The 21,617-nt window shown below is 48.1% G+C and overlaps 1 protein-coding gene across 1 annotated transcript in view; it reads right to left on the minus strand.

The window, feature by feature from the left end:
* The window catches only part of CD81 (CD81 molecule), a 77,631-nt gene extending 57,914 nt beyond the window's left edge, over nucleotides 1-19,717 (minus strand). The window contains exon 1 of the mRNA XM_006134911.3: nucleotides 19,448-19,717. Coding sequence (XP_006134973.1) covers nucleotides 19,448-19,513 — 66 coding nt within the window. The 5' untranslated portion in view covers nucleotides 19,514-19,717. The remainder of the gene's footprint in view (nucleotides 1-19,447) is intronic.
* Between the last annotated feature and the right edge of the window lie 1,900 nt (nucleotides 19,718-21,617).

Below are 21,617 nucleotides of genomic sequence, written 5' to 3' on the forward strand. Positions count from 1 at the left end.
AACCTTTCTGTTGACCACCAGCCAACCACCCATGATGACAAAATGCTTTTGCATATCTCTAAATACACCTTAAATACTAAATCATTCATATCATGCTACTGGAGTGATAACATATGTGGGCATATATAACTGGTAAGAATGGAAATATCAAAAGAGAGACAACCACCCCCCAAAAAATAACCCTCCCTAATCCTCACTGATGTGGCCCCAAACTGAGACACCTCACTCCTCTCCACCATGGGGCTGGAGTGCCAGGGAAGGGCGGGGAGGACCAAGGTTCAGAGCTTCCCACAGGCCAGATTAACTTTTCTGAGGTCTCAGGGTTAGTAGATTTTGTAAGCCCCCCATGGCTCTGTGGTGAGGCCAAAATGAGGGGTTCAGGGTGCAGGAGGGGGCTGCAGGGAGAGGGCTGCAGGAGAAGGTGATGGTGGGGGGAGGGATCTGAATGGGAGGTAGAGTGCTAAAGCAGACTGGGAGTAGGGGTCTGTCTGGGAGGGGTTAAGGAGCCTCCAGACTGTGCTTCCCTGTGCTGCCATTCCCCCACCCTCCAGCATTTAAGTCACTCCCCCCTGTATCTGTGTGCACTTGTATCCTGCATGTCACACTTCGGCTTTTATGAGCCTAAATTACACTGCAGGGGGACCCTAGCCCACTCCCAGACTTTGCCCAGAAATGCCCATCTTGTACTGCCCAATCCTCTTCGGGACCATACAAGCTCATATAAAATCTGTAATTTTATTGCTAGAAATTCTATGCACAAACCTTGTTAACACTCCAGTTTAGATAAAACAATAAAACAATATTTTCAATGAATACAAGTAATAAGACTTAAAAGCCAGAAATGGATACCAGGAAAAACCAAGTGTCTAACTTAACATGCTCTGTTCAATTCAAAGCAGTATTTCTCTCCTCACATGTCCTCAACAGTCTTACTGGCTAAATTCCTTAGGATGCTTTCCTCAGTCCTCCTTGTGCAGTTAAGAGATGGACAAAAAGAGGAGGGGAATATGGGGTGACTGCCCCTTCTTTTCATACAGTCCTTTAGAGAAACATTTCCAATTGGGAGGATGGTGACAGGCAGACTGCATGGATGGGAAGCCCATGCTGTTTCTTTGCTAAAAGGCAGATTGTCTGCCCATGCCCTCTTTCTTGCTAAGCAGGTACTCATTGGCAGGACATGGCCTACTGAGTTTGGTGTCACCTGGCCAAGGCATCAGCTTGCCCTCTGTCTCTGAGGAACTGGTTTTGTCAGACTTGGAATAGGTTTCAACCGACATCTATACTGCACACCTTACAGAAGCACAGCTGTGCTGCTACAGCAGGGGTGGGCAAAAGCCTCTTAGCAGCCAAAGTGCAGCTTAAGTTGCACCCGCAATTAAATCATACAACTTTACATATAGTATTGCCACACATTTTACCAGGATGATAATGATCCAACTTTAGCTTTCAAATAACCCTCAAAAGGCATATCTTGCGCAAAGATTAATACTATATAATGCACTGAGGTAAATACAAAAACAGTTTTCCGTTATAAGTATTTCCGGAAAAAGCGCGTCTACATTGGCAGGATGCTTTTCTGGAAAAGCACTTTTTCCGGAAAAGCGTCCGTGCCAATGTAGACGCGCTTTTCCGCAAAAAAGCCCTCATTGTCATTTTCGCGATCGGGGCTTTTTTGCGGAAAAGAAATCTGTGCTGTCTACACTGGCCCTTTTCCGGAACAGTTTTCCGGAAAAGGACTTTTGCCTGAACGGGAGCAGCATAGTTTTTCCAGAAAAGCACTGATGATTTTACAGTAGATTGTCAGTGCTTTCCCGGAAATTCAAGGGGCCAGTGTAGACAGCTGGCAAGTTATTCTGGAAAAGCAGCCGATTTTCCAGAACAAGTGGCCAGTGTAGACACAGCCACAGTGTTTCAGTGGAGTGGCACTCAAGGTAGAAAACAGAGAGAATGCCTAGAGTTTTAAGATTGAAGGACAAAGTAAAGAGTCCTAATTACTATTGCTGGCTCTATTACAGAATTGCCTAGAGGATATGGGCAAATGCTTTTCACACACTGCTTCTCTGTGCCACAGGAATGGGAAGGGATAATTCTTACCTGCATCACAAAGGGAGTTTGGAGTCTTGTAGCACATTTGTACAGGGATATGAGAACTTCTGGAGAAAGATGCTAATATTCACGGAGCCCACATAACATGACTAAAGGAACCCCATTTGTTCAAGGGATTCAAAATCCCAATTAGTTAACTGGTAAAATGTTAAATTTAGCCAGTTAACCAGTTAAATGGGTCCAAACTCCCTGTGAACAGAGAGTGATCTGGCAGCAGCCCCTGTCCACAGGGGGTCCCCGCCCACAACTCCAGCCCTTTCCCTCTCCGTCCATTAACCATAATGAGGTTAACCACTAACATCCCCGATTTGTTTTCAGACACCTATGGTATCTCTGAAGCACCAATTTTTTGTGCACTGTGAGAATGCATGTTTTTCATACTTGTCTGTTGTGTTCTTAGATCATCATTATGGTCTTAAACTGCCAGACTGATCTTTTTTTGTATGGTCTCCTTCTCAGAGTAGCTCTCTTAACACTTACTCCTTGTTGGGTATTATGGATATCCAGGACAAAAAGAACAGTGACTGGATCCATAGTCTTGTTCTTCAGAGCCATTATGTTCTCCTTCCCACCCCACTGTGGATACTTTTTAAAGGGAAGAAAGTCACCCTCAGTTGAGAAGTTGGAAATTTTAAGTCATAGCAAGACTTGCAACAGGCTGGCCACTCCCAGGCTTTAAAAAACACAAAACCAGAGAGCGGGTAAGAATCTGGCAATGCTCCCAGGGAGATTTACTGGGCAGGAAATGTCAGCAAACCATAACAGTGTCTGAATGGACATCAGTGAACACCTCCCTGGAGGAAAGGTCTTTTATGCCAACAAAGTTGACTTGTTTATCACAATAAGTTATATCCTACGTCAAGTGTAAGCTCTTCCAGCATTATATCACTCTGACAGGTTTAAAATGAGACTGAACGAGTTCACAAGGTTATGTCCCAAGTTCACATGGACTGCTCCCACAGTCGTGACACCCATAGTCTCAGCAGTCTCCCCTCAGTCTGTCCCTATTTTTCACCTTACCATGATTTAAGGCAGGGGTGGGGAACCTCAGGCCCAGAGGCTAGAGGCAGTCCCCAGCTTGTCTGGATCTGGCCTCGGCCCCCCTAGACTCAGCCCCCTCCCCAGTACTGGGGAGTCTGCACTGGTGCTCCAGCCTCCCCGGTGACCTTCCCACAGGACCAGAACACACAAAATCTACTAGGCTGGGTCCCCCTAGGCTCTGGTGTGTGAGGAGAGTGTGAGGTACATCTTTCTCCTTCCCAGTCTGGAGCTGTATCAGTGAGGGTTTGAGGGTTTTATTTTGTTTTTCGCTTCTCACTTGTATGCAGACCCTGATTTTTTTTGGGGGGGGGGGACTGTGATCCCCCAACCAAGAAAGGTAACCCACCCCTGATTTAAGCGATTGATTTGGTAAAATGGGAAGTCTGTCCTCCTCAACAGTACATCAGGAGTCATGCAAAACTTTGAGAACCATCAGGAAATTACACTTAAATTAGATGAATGAAGATATTGGGATGTCGATTGGTTGGTGAAGAGACTGTACTACATAACTCTTCCTCTTCAAGAGTAGAATTTCACCAGGCCCACAATATTGTTTGTAAAACAGTTTAAAAGGAAAACTCTAGTACAATATGAAGGCATATTCAAGGTCTTAATATGAGTTTGGCTTAAACCCCAACTATTGAAGACAAACATGAGACCAAACATGTGGGAAGGAGGAAATTATCCCATTATCTGCCTACTGCATGGATGGGAAACCTATATAGCCCATGCCCCCCTCCCCAGGAAAGCCCCCTTCTGTCTTCCCTCTCCCCAGAACCCCACACTCCAAGCCTGCTTCCCAGCAGTCCCTCCTCTGAGCCTCTTATTTTGGCCCCACCCCAGAACCTAGGGAGGGCCCACAAAATCTACTAATCTCCAGAAGAATTCATCTAATCCTGGGATTAAGCCCTGAGCCTCGGTGCCTTCCCCTCCCCTCATCTGTGGGGCTGGAGCTCAAAGGGAGTGAGGTGTCCTTTCTGCTTCTCAGTTGGGGGCCACATCTGTGAGGCTTTTCTTCTTCCTCTTTCTCACTTGGGAGCCAGGGGTCAGTGGTTTCTGACCCCCTCTCCCTACCCTCCTCCCTCTCTCTCAAAAAGTCTCCATCCCTGGCTTAACTGCAACAACATTTACACCTTCCTCTCATGCATCTGCTGCTGGCCACTCTTGAGACAGGACCTGGACTAGAGCAGCGGCTCATACTTTTCGGCCCACAGCCCAACCTGGTCAACACAAACCTTTTAGTGGACCACTAGCCAACCACCCATGATGGCAAAATGCCTTTTTTGGGTTGGGGGCCACTAATCCATAGAAAAAAATTCAGTCAGGGGCTACACACAAAGAGGCATCCCCCCAATTCTCGCTAATACGTCCCCCAACTGAGACATCTCACTCCATCCTCTCACGGGAAGGGGAGGAAGAAGAAAGAGAGAGGACAGGCAGGACCAAGGTTCAGGGCTTCCCACAGGCCAGATTAATTTTTGAGGTCCTGGGATTAGAAGATTTTGAAAGCCCACCTAGGCGCTGGGGCAGTGTTTCTTAAACTGTGTTCTGCAGCACACCGGTGTGCCACGAGGCAGTTGGAGGTGCGCCGCGGAGAACAGAGTTCAAAATTATGGCCGCCCTTAAACAGACAGGCAACTCCCCCCCCCCTCAACTGAACAACTCTCAACAGCTTCCCCCTGAGCCGTTTTTTTGCTCAATGACTCTCCCCTGACCTTCCCTCCCCCCCAACCCCAACAAAAAATCCTTGGTGTTCCTCATAAAAGAAAATTATTGTTTGGTGTTCCTCGGTCTTAAAAAGTTTAAGAAACACTGCTCTGGAGTGAAGCCAAATATGAGGGTCTCAGTGTGCAGAAGGAGGCTGCCAGGGAGCATGATAGAGATGGGGATGCAGGACAGAGTGAGGGTTGGGGGGTTGAGTGGGAGATAGCGCTGGAATGGGCTAGGAGTGGGGGTCTGGCTGGGAGTTTGGGTACAGGAGGGGGTATCTGGCCAGGAGGTAGAATGCAACAGCAGCCTGAGGGTGGGGTCCCAGGCTGGGAAAGAGGATGCAGGAACAAGGGAGGGTTCAGGAGTGGGCTGGGGTCATGGTGTCTGGCCAGGGGGCAGGAGCAAGGGAGGGCGTAGCGTTTGGCCAGGAGGGAGGGTGCAAGAGTGGGCTGAGGGTGCGGGGTCTGGGCTTGAAAGGGATGGAGGGCACTTATCTGGCTGTGTGTCCCCTGCTGCGCCCAGGTACCGTGTCCTGCTGCTCCCATTGGCCAAGATTCTGGCTAATGGGAACAGCGGGGGTGTAATATAACAGATGATCTGGGAGGGTCAAAACAGGGAGAATTGCTCAGAACAGGCTCTTTACATCTCAAGATTGGGGTTCTTCCCTATAAGGCACCAAACCAGTCACACAGAGCACGTCATCTGCCACCTTAGGCAGCAAGAAGTCTCATAAGCAATCCCCCTTAGATACTCTAGCTTTACCTGTGCCACAACTATGCCTTACACAGATGAGAGGTTATAAAACCAATCTCACCAACTCCAGATACGTTCTCCCAGTCCTAAAGGGCCAGCCGCAGTCCCAGGTCAATTTATACCCCAGATCTTACCCAAAAGATCACGCTGGGCCAATCCTAAAATCTAAAGATTAATAAAAAGAAAGAAAAGGTTGAGAGTAAGATTGGTAAAGAAAACACATTACATAAATGAGTCACCAAGTTCTTAATGCAGGCTCTTAGCAGAGATGTAACCAACTGCAAGCTTACAAGTCTCTGGTGTATATCCTATGTTAGGATGGGTCCACAAAGCTTTCCGGGCCCTATGTCCTTATCAAAGGTGCTTCTGGAGCCAAGGGCAGGAATGAAGACAAGATGGAGGCAGCCTCAGGATACCTTTATAACCTTGCTCATGCAGAGGGAAAACCACCATTCTTCTGGGTGTTGGTGCCTCCCAAATGGGACTGATCACACGATCACCAAACCAGTCTATGTTCTTTCTAGGCAAGGAGCCATGGAGTTATTCAGGTGTGCCCTTCTCAGGCCATTGTGTGGCCTCAGGTATCAACTGACAAGCCTTAAGAGCCATTGTCCATGCAGCCCCAAATTTGGGGCAAATGCACAATAGTGGGTACAAAAGTGATCTGCTTGTTCAGATTAAAATTCAATAAAGTGACATACGGAAAGCCTCCAGTCAGCGTGTTCATGCGCTGCCATTCCATCAGCTGGGGGTAGCAGGAGTGTCAGAGCAGGAAGCCAGATCCTGCAGTCAGGCTCAGGGCTTCCACACTCCCTTCCCACCCACCCCCCATCTGTGGGAAATCAACTCTGGGCCCTCTGACCTCACACGATTTCCATACCAGGGTTTTAGAAGTTGAAACACTGGTTACACTGTCTACCTTCCTCTATCACGTCAAACCACAAGGCCACACGCCATCGTAACAAGAACAGAAACACAAGGGACACACGAATGAACCCAAATGAGTATTAAATACAGAACCCCCTGTACTAACATCCCAGAGCAACTTAGAGTGTGTTTCTACTGTAAAGTCCTGAGGCCAAAGGAGTACAGCTGAGATTTAAAAAAAAAAAGGAGGCCCAATGGGTTAAGACTAGAGATGAGAGCATGTATCAGCAGCAGCAAGGGAGGGAAGGTGGGAGCTGGCTCCAGTGGGGGGCAGGTGGGAGCTGGCTTCTCTTGAGCACTAGCTCCCACCTGCTCCCTTCTCCACCGTATGTAAACATGTAACTGCTGAAAAAATTCAGCGGTTACATGTTTACCAAAAATTAGGTTAGCTAACATCCCTAGTTAAGACACACAACTCCCATTAATCTGAGGGGCAGTCAAGTGTCTAAATCTCCTAGACTGCGTTGAAAAACATCTCAGCATGTGCCTTTCTGAATGATTACTCCCACTGAAGCCTGTCAGAGAGACAATGACGGTGAGGTAATACCTTTAATTGGACCAAATTCTGCTAGAATTTTTTGAGATTACATGGAGCTCCTCAGATCAAGGTACTATCTACCCTCCATCTCTCTCTTTGCTATTATGGGATCGACATTGCTGCAACACTGTATGCCATCCATGCACAAATAAAATAGTATTCCTGTCTTACAAGCCAGCTCTTCTTCTGCTTTATTGGATTACCATGGTTCATGCCTCTTGTTTAAAAGAAAGGGCATGAAGGTAGACAGGCAGCTTGTTATGCGAGGTTTACCTCATTTCACTTTGTTTTCTTTCCTTTCTATTCCAGGTGGTTTCTCTTTTTAGACTGAGTTCCCTAAAACAGGAATAAATAAGGAACCTAAGCCATGTCCATGAAAGGGAAGTGAGCAAAGGCAGGAGGAAAGTCCAGAAACATCCAAAGAAACAAAATAAAAAACCCCTAAGTTAGAGACAAGAAACACAAGTGTCATTAATCAAAACCAGAAAGTGATCTTTCATATAATATATTCACCATGCCATGCCTTCCTCTACCTCTAACAATACCATATATTCCCTCTACAGACAAGAGAAAATAGCTATCTGCTGTCTGGAAAACAGAATTAAAAGGGAACTCTGTTATGCCATCTAATTAGACACTTCCCTGGAAATGCAGTCAGTGTGTGCTCTAGATCTGGAAGACTGCCACTGGCTGCATTAGAGTCTAAGTTGGGTGATCTTTTTCAGAGCAAGTCAATTTCTTCTTGGTTATGTTTAATTATATTTTAAAAGAAGCTATCTGGCTTCCTGTAGTCTCTCTGGGGACACTTCTTGGTGTGGACCAATCCAATTCTGAATGAAGGCAGCACAGCTCCAAACCCTGGACCGGGCTCTGCTTTCAATTCAGTCCAGTTAGTACAGGCACTAACATCTGCTTGCCTGCTTAAGATTGCAAAAATGAGATTGTGAGGGGGCAGAAGGGGAAGTGAATCAATCTTCAATGAAGTGAATAACCAAAACAAGCCGTGATCGAACTGTCGTTTAAAGATAACCAAACCTCTAGAACTAAAGCCATCATATCTACACACAAGACTGAAAAAGCAGTTCAAGCAACCTGCTACCAGTGACACTTCCATCTTGAGATATGAGGATGTGCAGTTTTTCTTTGAAAAACCCTATCTGAATTAGCACTACCTAGTGCATATTTTTCACATTTCAAAGACAGGTTTTCAGAGGAGCTCAGAACATCAATAGCACAGCTCCTCAGCAAACCTGGACTTTAACACAGAGAAACATGTGCTAAGTGCTTTGGAAACTCCTGCCCCAACTCTTAGTGCTGAGCACTTGGCAGTCTGGCCCTCAATGACCTAATGAGACACAAGCTAACTGCAGCCAGTATCAGCCCCTTTTGATGTCCAGATGTTGATTTGCACTTCTGGAATGCCTGTCTTCAAAGGATCTCAAAGCACTCTATGACTTTCCTATAGTGAAATGGAGGCAGAGATCAGGCGACTTCCCATTCACACAGCAAGTCAGTAGCAAAACTAAGAATAAAATCAACTCCCAATTCCCCGTCCTATGATTCGACATTTAAGCAATGCATTCAAGTATCAGGCCGTGGTTTCATTTACGACTACAACAATGCAAGTCAATCCAATTGAGGAGACCACCACTGAGAAAGAATTGCATCTGCTCATAAGGACTGAATTTTGGCACAACTCCTATCAACTTCAGCGGCACTGCCCTGGCTTTTGTCAGTGCTGAATAGGGCTGAAATGACTTCATATTTAAAGGAGCACTTGGGAACATCAAGCACGTTGCCAAAAAAGCCAGGCCACCACCAGCTGGTGAAAATGCCTCTCAGACCTATAGTCCTTTTTTTTTTTTTTAAATGGAAAGGAGCTGCAGATTCTCAAGTCCTTTCTGAAGCTGACAGTGAGAACTGAATACACTGACACTTATGGAGTTACATATTTCAGAAGGGATGAGAACCCACATGTACGGTACATACGAATTACAAATGTTTTCCATATTGTTGTAGCCATGTTGGTCCTAGGATATGAAACACATAGTGTACTGTGAGCGAAAAGTCTCTTGTCTTGGACCAATACGGCTTGGGGAAAAAAAAAGGAAAAAGCTCCTCTTCATAATTAGCTGTGATTCAGAGTATCTTCCCCAGATTGAAGTGGAAGAAATGTGTTAACTCCTTTATGCTTAACAATGTTGGGTTTGCACATCATAACTCATAACTCAGATCATCTGAAGAAGTGGGCTGTGCCCACGAAAGCTCTTGATACATCTACATGTTTTGTTAGTCTGTAAAGTGCTACCAGGCCTTTTGTTGCTTTTTTAAGTTCATCCTGTACAGACTAACTTGGCTACCCTGTGAAGCTTCTGAATGTTTAAAGAAAACAATCAAAATGGAAAATAAACCCCTCTGCAGAAAGAAGAGGAAGAGATAGTGGACTGTTGTAGCAAGACATACAACTAGCAAGTTTCCAGCGAGTCCATGATTTTTGCTATCTTGCAGAGTTATGAATGTCGCTCCTAGGCTCATTTTTTGAAGGTGTTGGTCAGGGTTCCTTGGAAGAGGACGACAGAGATCAGATACAGAATGGTCATTCTGTGAGAAGTGTTCACCCACAGAGCTCAATCAACTACAAAAAGAGAGAACCTCACTCACCCTTCCTACAAACTGTAAATGGTATATATAGCCATTCGACCACGTATACATGCATAGGTACCAGAACTAGGAATGCTGCAGCCACCCCATGGCTTGAAGTGATTTCCACGGTAAAGAGATTTTATAGGTTGGCTCTCAGCTCCCCCTCATGTAAAAATTGTTGCCGCACTCCCTGCAAATGGCAGATTAAATCTTCTTTTTTACTACAGGCAGTCCCCAGGGTTATGTACAAGATAGGGACTGTAGGTTTGTTCTTAAGTTGAATTTGTATGTAAGTTGGAACTGGTACATATTGTAGGGGAAACTCTAGCCAAACATTTCTCCAGAGCTCAGTTTTATTCTCCCACACCTCACTCCCCTCAGTCCTTTATTCTCAAGCTGAGGTGTCTACTGAGAAAAGCCGCTCCGCGTCTCCCTGGTCTGCTGGGGGGGGGGGGGGGGGGCTAGCTTTGCGTCTCCCTGGTCTGCTGGGGGGAAGCAGCTAGTGCGGGGTTGCCTCACCCTGTTTGTAAGTAGGGATCCGATGTAAGTCGGATCCATGTAACCCGGGGACTGCCTGTATATATTTTGAAATGTGCGTCTGTCTATCCGCCCCTCTGTGAGTCCATTTGTTCAAGACACCTCCTAAATGGTAAGAGCTAGGACGAACAAATTTGGTATGCAGCTTCCTCTTCTCTCTTAAAGCAAGGTAAGGATTTGGTGGTTCCAGGACAAGGGGATATGCTGGGAATTTGATTGTTTCTCCTAAAATTGAAAGGGGGGAGGGGTCTTGTAGGAAGGACAGTTATATTGTAGAACTAGCCAGTTAGCCTGTCATAAGACGTGATTTTCAGTCTCTCGCTCCGTGTCTCTCTCTTCTCCTCCCACTGCCTCCCCCCTCCCTCTCTCTCAACTCTCCTCCCCCTCCTGCCTCTCACTCGGGGGACCGCAGAGTCCAAATGGCCTTTTGGGCTCAACACTCCCCATGCTGCATAGGGGGCGCGGAGCCCAAACGGCTGCTTGCGCCACTTGCTCCCATGCAGCGGCCTGGCTGAGCGGCGCAGAAGTCAGCCGAGTGCCACAGCAGGAGGCAAAAGGGGGCAGGGTGGTGACATTCATGGCCAGAAGGCGGGGCCTGGAGCCGCTGTCACGCCGCCCATCACCGCCCCACCCCCCTTCCTCTCCTGCCGTGGCACTTGGCTGCCTTCTGTGCCACTCAGCCAGGCTGCCACGGGGGAGCAAGCAGCCGTTTGGGTCCCACATTCCTCATGCAGCATGGGCCGCCCAGAGGGAACAGCCAGCATTTCAGGCAACAACGCCCCCCCAGAGGGAACAGCCAGCATTTCGGCGTTACAGACTCTCAGACACTGGGCTACTATATATATGATGATCACAGGGGAACGGCAGGGGGCCAGAGATGGGGCCCAGAACAACTATAAGCCCATTGGGCCAGCAGGGGACTGGGGTGGAGAAAGGGACAGCTATCAACTGTATAGTTCACAGAGTGAATTTGTGCATCTGTCTACCCTTGGTTGTGCCTTCTGCAGCAACCATAGACCCAAACTGCTGCCGTGAGAGGGGGCTGGGGTTGTCCTTTCTCCTCAAGGCAGCCTGCATACTGAACCCCCACCCCAGAATAACCATTTAAAAGAAAAACAATAGTTAATTGAGATAAAAGCTTCAAGCAATGTCGGGTACATTTTCTAGTGTTTATATAAGCTAGTATAATATTTAATGTAGCCATCCATCAAAATTAGGAAGACTTCCACTATGCCATACCTGTTAGCATGGCCTCATAGCTTCTACATAAGGTCTTAGGCTAAAGGACTTAAAATAAGAAAAAAAAGGGGAGGGGAGACCTTTTTGGTAGGACACTCTCCAATAAGTTGATAGAAAGAGACAGTCCCTCTATCCACTTCCATATTATAGCTGCCTTATTAAGAGTTCAAAAGGTACTGAAGGCTGAGAGGTGGGGGTGGGGAGGAGAGGTCATCATTTATTTACACTACAGCTGAACAAACATGGGGGCGGAGACAGAGGTTTTTCCTCTTGTTTGGTGAATGAAGTTAAAGCTTAAACTGCTTCCTTTCTTAAGCCTTGAAACAAGCTTTCCTTTAACATGCAATGAAAGTCCAGAGTTCTGCCAAATTGTTGTCCTCCCTCACGCTTCTGTGCCAACAACATGGATTCAGTGCAGATAAGCAAGTGAGTCTGGAGAACTGGCAAGGGCAACAACAAAGCAGCTCTGCATACCAACAAGCTAGTCTGCTGTTAGCCCTGAGAAACTGTGGGAGGCACCAAAATTTAACAGATCCTAAAAACTACTCCATAGGTTGAGCAGCATATTGAGTGCTGAGCACCTCTGACGATCTGGCCCCAATTATAGGTACCAAAGTCATTTGAAAATCTAGCTCTGTGCTCACAGAGAATGGACACTGCAAGGGGATAGTGACTTAGACTGAGTGGCAGAACTTCAAACAGAAACGTACAGAAACCTTACGTTAAGACCATGGTCACCAACTGGTAGATTGCAATCTACCGGTTGATCGCAGGGCCTCTATGAGTAGATCTTTAGCTCCTTCTGGATTTCGCGCCTACGCACAACTAATTTTGGATTGGCAGTCTGCAGAGCAGCTACTCATGGAGCAGCAACATAGGTGAGTAGCTGTGGTGGGATCTGTTGGGTCAGGAGGGCTGAAACACCCTGGCCAGCTGGCCCTGATGGAGGAGGCTGTGCCGCGCACCAGCTGATCAGGCCACTTTCCTTCTGCTCTAGCCCACATGGAGCATGGTGCCTCATGGCTGAGCACCATGGTCAGCTGGCCAGGCAGCCACTCCTCTTTGCTCCAGCCCAGTTGCCCTGCGCTCAGCCCGGGGAAGCTGCGCCGCTCTCCTGCTGGCTGGGAAGCCCTTTCTCTTTGCTCCAGCCCAGCTGGAGCCAGACTCAGCCTCCTTGGGCTAAGCGCCGTGCAGCTGGGCTAGAGCAGAGGGGAAGCTGCCTGGTCAGCTGGCCACGGTGTTCAGCAGAAGCAGAGGCTGCACTGCACTCCAGATGATCAGGTGGCTTCTCCTCTGCTCCAGCCCAGGTAGAACGTGGTACACCTGGGCTGGAAACCATGGCCAGCCGCTCCTCTGTGCTCCAGCCCACCTGAACCGCGCTCAGACGTGGGAGACTGTGCCTCACTCCAGTTGGGCTGGAGCAAAGAGGAAGGGCTTCCAGATCAGCAGGAGCGCGGAACAGCCTCCCCGAGCTGAGTGCAGGGCAGCTGGGCTGGAGCAAAAAGGAGGGCTGCCTGGCCAACTGGTCATGGTGTTCAGCCTAGGTGCACTCTTCTCTGCAGGAAGGGGGAGTTGGCCCCAGAGGAGGCACCCGCTGGAGCTTCCCTGCTCCGAGGGGGGAGAAGTCCTGGGAGGAAGTAGGTGCAGGGGACTCCCTACTCCCACTGGAACCCTGTCCCCTCTCCTCCACTGGCACCCTGCCCCCTGTTGCAGAACCCTCCCCCCTGCCCGCACCCCAGAACCCTGTCCCTTGCCCCCACTGCCACTCTGTCCCCTGCCCCATCAGCCACTAATACCCTTTCCCAATACCACATCCCCTGCTCTCACCAGCACAGTTGGGGATACATTAGTGAGGCTTGGGGGATTTTGGAGAAGGTGGGTTTTTTTGTTTGTTTGTTTTTGTTTTGCATCTCCCTTGTGTAGCCCCAAGTGACTTTTCTGTGGGTCAGTGACCCCTGACCCAAAAAGGTTCCCTGCCCTTCTCATAAATAAAGACAATGCAGAAACTTTTTGTGTTTGACATAAGTCTTTTATTTAAAAATGAAGCCTGGTCAACAAACCCCCAATTGGGGCCAAGCCCCCATCTGGCCACAGCGTTATAACACTCCTGTACTCCCCAGATCCTAGATCTGAGCCTATCATACGCTGGAACCCCCTGCTCTGAGCCCCTCACATACCGCAACCCAAATTCCTGCACCCTCCTATCCACAAGCCTGTGGCTTGCTTAGTACCCCAACCCTCCATCTGACTCCAACACTCCCCAGCCTGGAGCCCCCATCCCGAGCCAGCGTCCCCTTCTCCACCTCCTCCTGCATCCAGATTTCCTCCCAGAGCTTGCGCCTCTCACCCCTTCCCACACCCAAATCCCTCATTCCCACCCCAGAGCCCTCACATCCTGTCTCAACCCAGTGAGGGTACAGCTAGACTGCAGGAGTTTTTCCAGGATTCCAGAGATACCCCAGAAAAAACTTTTCTGCATCCAGGGATGTGTTTATTCTACCGGGTTTTTTTAGTGGAAGAGCAAACATGCTTTTTCAGTAACCCCTATATTCCTTGTTCCACGAGGAATAAGGGGGCTGCCAAAAGAAGGGTTTTTTCTGACAATTGGTCCAGTCTAGACAGGCTAAATGTTGGAAAAACCTCTTCCTACAGAAGAATTGGAAAAAAGTGACAGTGTAGAGTGTATAAGGGCTGGGAATAGCAAGTGATGGAGAGGAGGAGAATTGAGAGGGCGGGGCTTCAAACTAGGAGTGGGGTTTTGGGGGAGGGGTGGGGCAGTAGATCTTCTCTTGTTCTGAGACTTAAAAAGTGATCTTGAGTGTAAAAAAGTTGGAGACCACTGCATTAAGACACCACTATCTCCTTCCTAAGCTCTAATTTCAACTGGTAATTAAAGATTTCCCACTAACCCCAATACAGTACATCAAGCATACGTGTTCCAATAAAGCACAGTTATGAAAGCTACAAGATACCGTTAGTCATGCCCTCCCAAGAGTACAGCTGTACAGGAAATAAAAATATAAAAAGCCACACACCACAGCAGCGAGTCTCAGGCATGGCTTAACTGACTGAGGCAATGGGCTAAAAATAGACAGGTAGAGGGTTAGGCTCCAGCTGCTCCAAGACCCTCCCCAGCCCAGGCTCCAGTTCAAACATCTACATGGCTATTTTTAGCCCTGCAAGCCTGTGTCAGTAAAATGGGGCTGAGACTTGCTTCTGCAAGGCTGGGGGGGAAAGGGAATGTTCCTAGCTGTGTAGAGATACCTTAAGATAGCAGTGGGCAACTCAGGCTAGTGAATGGGCCACGTGAGTGGCCCTCCAACTCAGTGGGCTGCAAGGTTGTTGTAACCAAGACAGTCCCCTGGGATAAGGCAGTTTTGCTAATTGCACTTGCATACCAATAGGAAAAAAACTACATGGACTGAAACCAGTGGTATCGTGGGCCACACTTATGACCTCACTGGGCTGCAGGGTTGCCCACAACTGCCCCAAGACATCTCCCAGCTTCTGAGCCTCTAAGCAAGCATCATTTGGGATGAAACTGCTTGATAACGAGGGTCAGTAGTGGAGACAGACACAGCTTATGTGCTGATCCCAACCACAACCAACTACCCATGGAAAGGTACCAGTCAAAACCTTCAGAATGATGGGCGGGCATAGTTCTCAACTCTTAGTCCTGAGTGGGAACAAGGATGGCACCAATGGATGGAGGCTCAACAGGGCCAAAGCAGTCTGTCATCTGTGCTGGGTTCGAAACAGCTCACTTGATGAAGCTTCTGCCACCTATGAGGTTCCCATGCTATTGCTCCCAGTTCCAAAACAGATTTACAAGGGAGTCCTTTGTGCCAATCCTTAAATCAGCAGAATAATTGCCACTGTGTGTTGCTGACACGCCTGTAGGTACGTTTGCTTTGCCTCTTTAGAGTGTTCTCTTCCTGGTGGAGATTCCAGCACTAAGACTAGACATCCTGTATTTTGGGGAGTTCAATGCCTCTCAGGACCATTTCTGACAGTCTGAACATTCCATTATTCATGGAACAAATAGGAGGCACTTCTATTCCTTCTCTGAAGAAGGAGCAATCAGGATCTCTCGAGCTAGGCAGCCAAAACACACTAGTCACTTCTGGAAACATGGGCCATGGCTTTTAATAGTAGGTGCAAAATGCCACTATTAAACAGCCCTTCTAATGAACTTAGAGCACAACTCCAGCTCTACCAGTCCTTGACCACCTCCTCCTCCTCCCAGTGTCAAATAAAATAGCTCTATTGGAAAGGAAGGCAGAGGGGGGAGGAGGCTCTGTCCCTCTCTTGACAGACGCAGGAAAGGGTCTCTTCATTAAGGACATTTTCAAAAGAGAGAAAAGAGAGTGCACTAGTCTCTACGAAAAAGCAACATTGACACAATTAGGAAAACAGTCATTTCCTATGAGACAGACCAGGGTGGATGTGAACAGGCAGGTTTGCTCTGCAACTGCATGTTGTTCATATAGTTGCTGTACATCCTTCCTGCTGGAGCTTAGCGTCGCCACAAAGAACAACTTCCCCCCCAGTCAAAAAAAAACCAACACACAAAAAAACCCACAACTAAGCCAGGAAACTAGGACAAAGAAAAGAAAAAGCTCCTTGATGAACTAGGTAACTGGGAAGGAACAAAGAAGGAAAGAGCAGTGACTCCAAAATATGGTGCTTAGATGAAGATGCTAATTTTCTACAATCTTGTTATAATGAGACTGTTGGAAATATTGCATGAGGCTCATTTTTAAACATGAATGTACACCAGAGATGAAGTGTCTACGTTCTGGTTATGATTTCATAGGGAGCTATTACATTGGAGAACATGCAGTGCAACAAGGGTGGGTTGCAGTTGAACTTACTTTAAAGGGGAATTAAGGAGATGCCAGTGTGTCCAGACAGTAGTACTGAATACATGGGAAAGGATAACAGAGGGCAGACATGTGGTCCAGCAGTTGGAACAGCAAAAAGTCTGAAGTTCCACTCCCAGATTGAAAACTTGCTCTCTGGATGCCCTTGGGTGTCACTTTACCTATCTGTAAAATGGAACTGATGCTTTCATGGCCAGAGCCATGTTGATTAAGCCATCCATGCTTGTAAATATTCAAGATCTTCTGAGGAAAGGTGCCAGAGAAGTTCACAGCACTGCAAAATGAGATCACATCTACACTACAGACTTCTGCTGGCATTAGTCATCAATCAGTGGCATGGTCCCAGACAGACACAGCTATGCCAGCCCCTATTACAGATGTCATTATACTAACAAAATTGTGCTTTGACTGGTACAATAAGTAGTCCTATGGCACCTTAGAGACTAACAAAAACATATAGGATTATGAGCTCAGCTCATCAGATGAGTTGGAGTGGAAATAACAGAATCCAAGGTGTATATATAAATGCAAAAGAAGTACCGGACAATTATCAGACTATTATGAAGACATCATCAGACATTATTGGACAATTATGAAGCTAATTAAAAGGGCTGGACGTGGGAATTTTTTTTAAATTACAGACTAACACAGCTACCCCTTAGACTTTTTTTTATTTTTTACTGGTACTGTGTGTGTGTTGGGGGGGGGATGGGACTGTAGGTGTGTGGAATACATTATACTGCTATAAGTACAGCTTTGCCAGTATAGCTACTTGCAGATTAGGCATGCTTGGCAGTATGGCCCAAGTTAAAAGTGCTGCCAACTTACTGAGGAGAGGAGAGCTGGAGCCCAGGGAAGCAAATAAATAGGAAATCCCCAGAAAACACAATCAGTTATCGGTTAAAGCAGTGTTTCCTGTGTCTATGACCAGCAAACCAGAAAAGAAGACATTTGTAGATAATCATCTTTCACTAGCTGGGGTGGGATGGGGATGGAATCATATAAACAGATTATCTTGAACAAGTGCTGTCAGTTCACACAACCAAGAAGAAATGGGTGTTTCAAAATAATATTTTTTAAAAACTTCAGACTTCACCCTCAGTGAACGCTTCATTTCACAGTTCCAGGCACTGCATTTTCTAGCTGTCAGCGGAGCCAGGGATTCCCAGGGAACCAGAATTTCATGGGAATGAAAAGGAGTTCCCAGCAGTGTCTCCCTCTAGTCTAAACTGCCTCTCTGAGATGGTGCTGCTCAGTGGTGGGGTCCGATCAATGGAAATATATGCGGTCAACTCAGTTTAAAAGTAGGGTGAAAACGGATGTATCCTTTCCTGCCAGCAAAAGCAGGGCAGGGAGGTGGTGTTCCACTACTGCACAGGCTGTAAAAAAGCTGCAAGAACCACCAATCATCTGAGACAGCCCTGGTCATCCTAGCACCAAAGCATCACTGACTGACCCTAACATGTCCAGCAATAACTGGACACATCAGCTCCAACTCAGGAAGGAAAAGGCATGAGAAATAAATAGCCAAACAGAACAAAGAACACAGCCCTTCACCCACAAAAAAACCCTGGGGGGGGGGGGCTCATAACTGGGACAAACATGTTGACCTTATTACACAGACAGGCCTATGCAACCTATTGTTCAATTAACACAGTGGTGTAGAGCTGATTAACTATTCATTGCAGGCAACTACTAGAAAACCCCTCTTGCTATGTACAGGGTAAGATTTACTTCTCAAATAACATGAAAAACAACAGGGCTCAAGTTCTTCAGACCGTTACTTAAAAACAACCAAAACCGGATCTCTTCTAAAATCTAGAGCCGTGGAAACTCAGGCAAAGATTTTCCCGAGATTCGGGGTGTGGTCCCTGCAAAATTCTCCAAGCAGGGAGAGAGTGCGAGACGATGGGAGGGGTGTAGATCGCCCTTCTATGTAGCTCGTCCTAATTTGTCTAGCTTATAAACAACTAACTGGCTTTTAACTCTCTCCTTCCTACCCGTAGCAGCCCTTTCCCAAGCAACCAACCCTAACTCTCAGTCTTAATCTCACAGCAACAGTTTCCCATTCATATCTCAAGGCTGGGAAACATCCTCCCCCACTCTGTCCGGATTCCCTGTTCGCAATACCAGAAGAGGAGGAGCACTAGATAGATTTTTTTAAAATCAGGTTTACGTGTCTCCTCATTTTGAGCTAATTTGTTTTTTAGAGCCAACTTCACTCTACATATTAGAACATTTGGCATCAAAACTAATTACACAGATAAAAAATCTTTATAGAAGAGGTTCCCCCCCTTTAAAAAAAAGGAAAGGAAAGGAAAGGGGGGGGGGAGAAACAGGTCTGACTCCAGTTTCCAGCCTCTAATCACGGGTTTGCACGCTTTAGTGATTATTTAGTGCCCATCTACTAGAACGCCAGAAGACAAATCGGTCTGCAGATGTAGTTATAACTCATTCCCACGAGCGAAACACCCTCAGATGTTATGTAACTACGCACCAGACTTAGTACCCACACCTTCTCCACTCAGCAGAGATAAACAGAGCTCCTCCATGCCTCCCAAGCGTCTACCAATTCAGTTTACAGGTGGTTTACTAACTCTGGAGGGCGTCGGTGCATTTTAACCCTGGATCAATCAACGAAAGCCTTCCGAATGTAACAGCCCGTTAAAACCCACCTCTAGATTTACGGGGATATTTTTTTTTTTAAAAAAAAACCCAATTCTGAACGGTTCCTTAGCAGGATAGGAAGAGCTCACGGCTCAGGCCCTTGTGTGTTTCCAATGCAACAACCATTTTTCCTGGGCTAAGCCTCCTCCATCTTCCAAGCCCTCTGCAGCTCCCTCATCGCTCGTAGCGGTTCGGGGCAGGAGGTTTTGCGCCTCCAGCTCACACCAAGCAAAGCCAAGTCGCCGCTCCATGCTGAGCCCGCTGCATTGTTTGGGGGAGGGAATCTTCCCCCCCCCCCCCCCAGCCAGGAGGAGAAAACACAACACAGCCCCCCACGCATCGCAGGAGACACCACGCCGCCCCCTGCAGCGCCGCGAGACCAGGGGGGAAGAAGCGCACTCACCCAAAAGACAAAATTGAAGACGAAGAGCAGGTATTTGATGCACTTGGTGCAGCCTTCCACTCCCATGGCGGCAGAGGTCGGTGGGCAGAGCTGCCTGCCAGACGGGGCCTGTTAAATCAGAGCGAGCAAAAGCGCCGCAGCTCTTGTAGAGGGTGGTCCTCTCTGTTTTCCTTTGGGACTTCCGCTGACTGGCGAGGTGCTAGGCTGTTTCTCCGCTTTATCTCCTCCCTCCTTCCACTACAGACACCCCCCGACTCTGTTGCTAAGCCAGGATCCTCCCACTCAGACGTAGGTCGTTTTTCCAGAAGAGGCTACCGCCTCCTGGGGGCAGCCAGCCCAAAGTCCCCCCGCCGACTTTCAACCCACGTCTGAAATGCCACAGAGATGATAATAAATAATAATAATAATAATAAATAATAATACTTGGCCGTTCTCAAGCAACTCTGAGAGGAGACTGATGGATAAGTAGCTCTGGGTCCCGGTTTACAAATCAAAGTGACTACTGAAAAATATATTGCTAAAGGATCATTGAATTCAGCAGTGGAGCCGCTCTGTGCCTGGGAATTTTTCCAGATGCCTGCTGGAAATTTGGGGTAGTTCAGGTTAAATCTGGCCGTTTTAAATTTGGGAAAGCTTTTGCGCATTGATTTCCCCCCCCGGCCCCATCCCCATCTAATATGTATAATTTGTATTAGACCTGATGCCACAAAACACCCTCGCATCCCCAGCTCCCTGCCATAACACCCCTGCACCCCCCCAAGCCCCAACCCTGTTCCCTTAGCCCATCATACACCTCAACCCCCTGTCCTCAGCCCCTTATACATCCCAACCTGGACTCCTGCACCCCCCACAACCCCAGCCCCTGCCATAACATCCCTGCACCCCCACACTCCAACTCTGTGCCCATTATACACACCAGCTAAGACTCCTGCACCCCCACATCCCAGTCTCATGCTTACTCATGCTTAACTATACTGTGGGGACTACTCCCATTGAAATCAATGTGACTACTTAGGGAAGTAAACTTAAGCACTCCATCTGAGGCCTAATCAGTGTAGAGTAGAGTGGAAATCTTGCTGCTTGTGTCTTGTTTATATCAGTGTTTCTCAACCAGTGGTACGAGTACCCTTAGGGGTACTCAAGAGAAGTGTGGGGGATATGTCAACACAATTGAAATTTGGAGAAAACTGAATTTTTGTTTTAAGTTTTATTGCGTTTTATTATTTTTGTACTTTTTAGACCCACAAATTTCAGCGCCCACCCTGCTACGATGAAGTTGTTTAAACAAAGGTGTTGCAATGGTAGAAAAAAATTGTGTGTCTGAAAACTGTAGGTACTGGGGGTACTTATATATATATATTTTTTGTGAAGGGGTACTTTATAAAAAAGGATGAGAAACACTGGCTTATATCACTTCTGTTTTTACATACTGGAATGAGGTTTGCTTTTTTTGCAGCAGTGTCAAACTGTTCACTTGTAGTTAGTTTGCGGTCCACTATGACTTCTAGATCCCTTTCTGCAATACCGTATATTCCGGCGTACAAGACGACCTCTGATGTTAAAAAACATCCCCCCAAAATCGGGGGTCGTCTTGTACGCCGGATGCACCGCCGCCGGAGCCCCTCCGCGGCTTTGAAAGCCTCGGGGGAAGCCGGCGGGGGGGCATCCCAGGCGCGCATGGGCTGCCCCCCCCCCCCCGGAGCCCCTCCGCGGCTTTGAAAGCCTCGGGGGAAGCCGGCGGCGGGGCATCCCAGGCGCGCATGGGCTGCCCCCCCGCCGGAGCCCCTCCGCGGCTTTGAAAGCCTCGGGGGAAGCCGGCGGCGGGGCATCCCAGGCGCGCATGGGCTGCCCCCCCGTCGGAGCCCCTCCGCGGCTTTGAAAGCCTCGGGGGAAGCCGGCGGCGGGGCATCCCAGGCGCGCATGGGCTGCCCCCCCGTCGGAGCCCCTCCGCGGCTTTGAAAGCCTCGGGGGAAGCCGGCGGCGGGGCATCCCAGGCGCGCATGGGCTGCCCCCCCGTCGGAGCCCCTCCGCGGCTTTGAAAGCCTCGGGGGAAGCCGGCGGCGGGGCATCCCAGGCGCGCATGGGCTGCCCCCCCCCCCCCGGAGCCCCTCCGCGGCTTTGAAAGCCTCGGGGGAAGCCGGCGGCGGGGCATCCCAGGCGCGCATGGGCT

This window comes from Pelodiscus sinensis, chromosome 4, assembly GCF_049634645.1.
Source record: "Pelodiscus sinensis isolate JC-2024 chromosome 4, ASM4963464v1, whole genome shotgun sequence".
Lineage (NCBI taxonomy): Eukaryota > Metazoa > Chordata > Testudines > Trionychidae > Pelodiscus > Pelodiscus sinensis.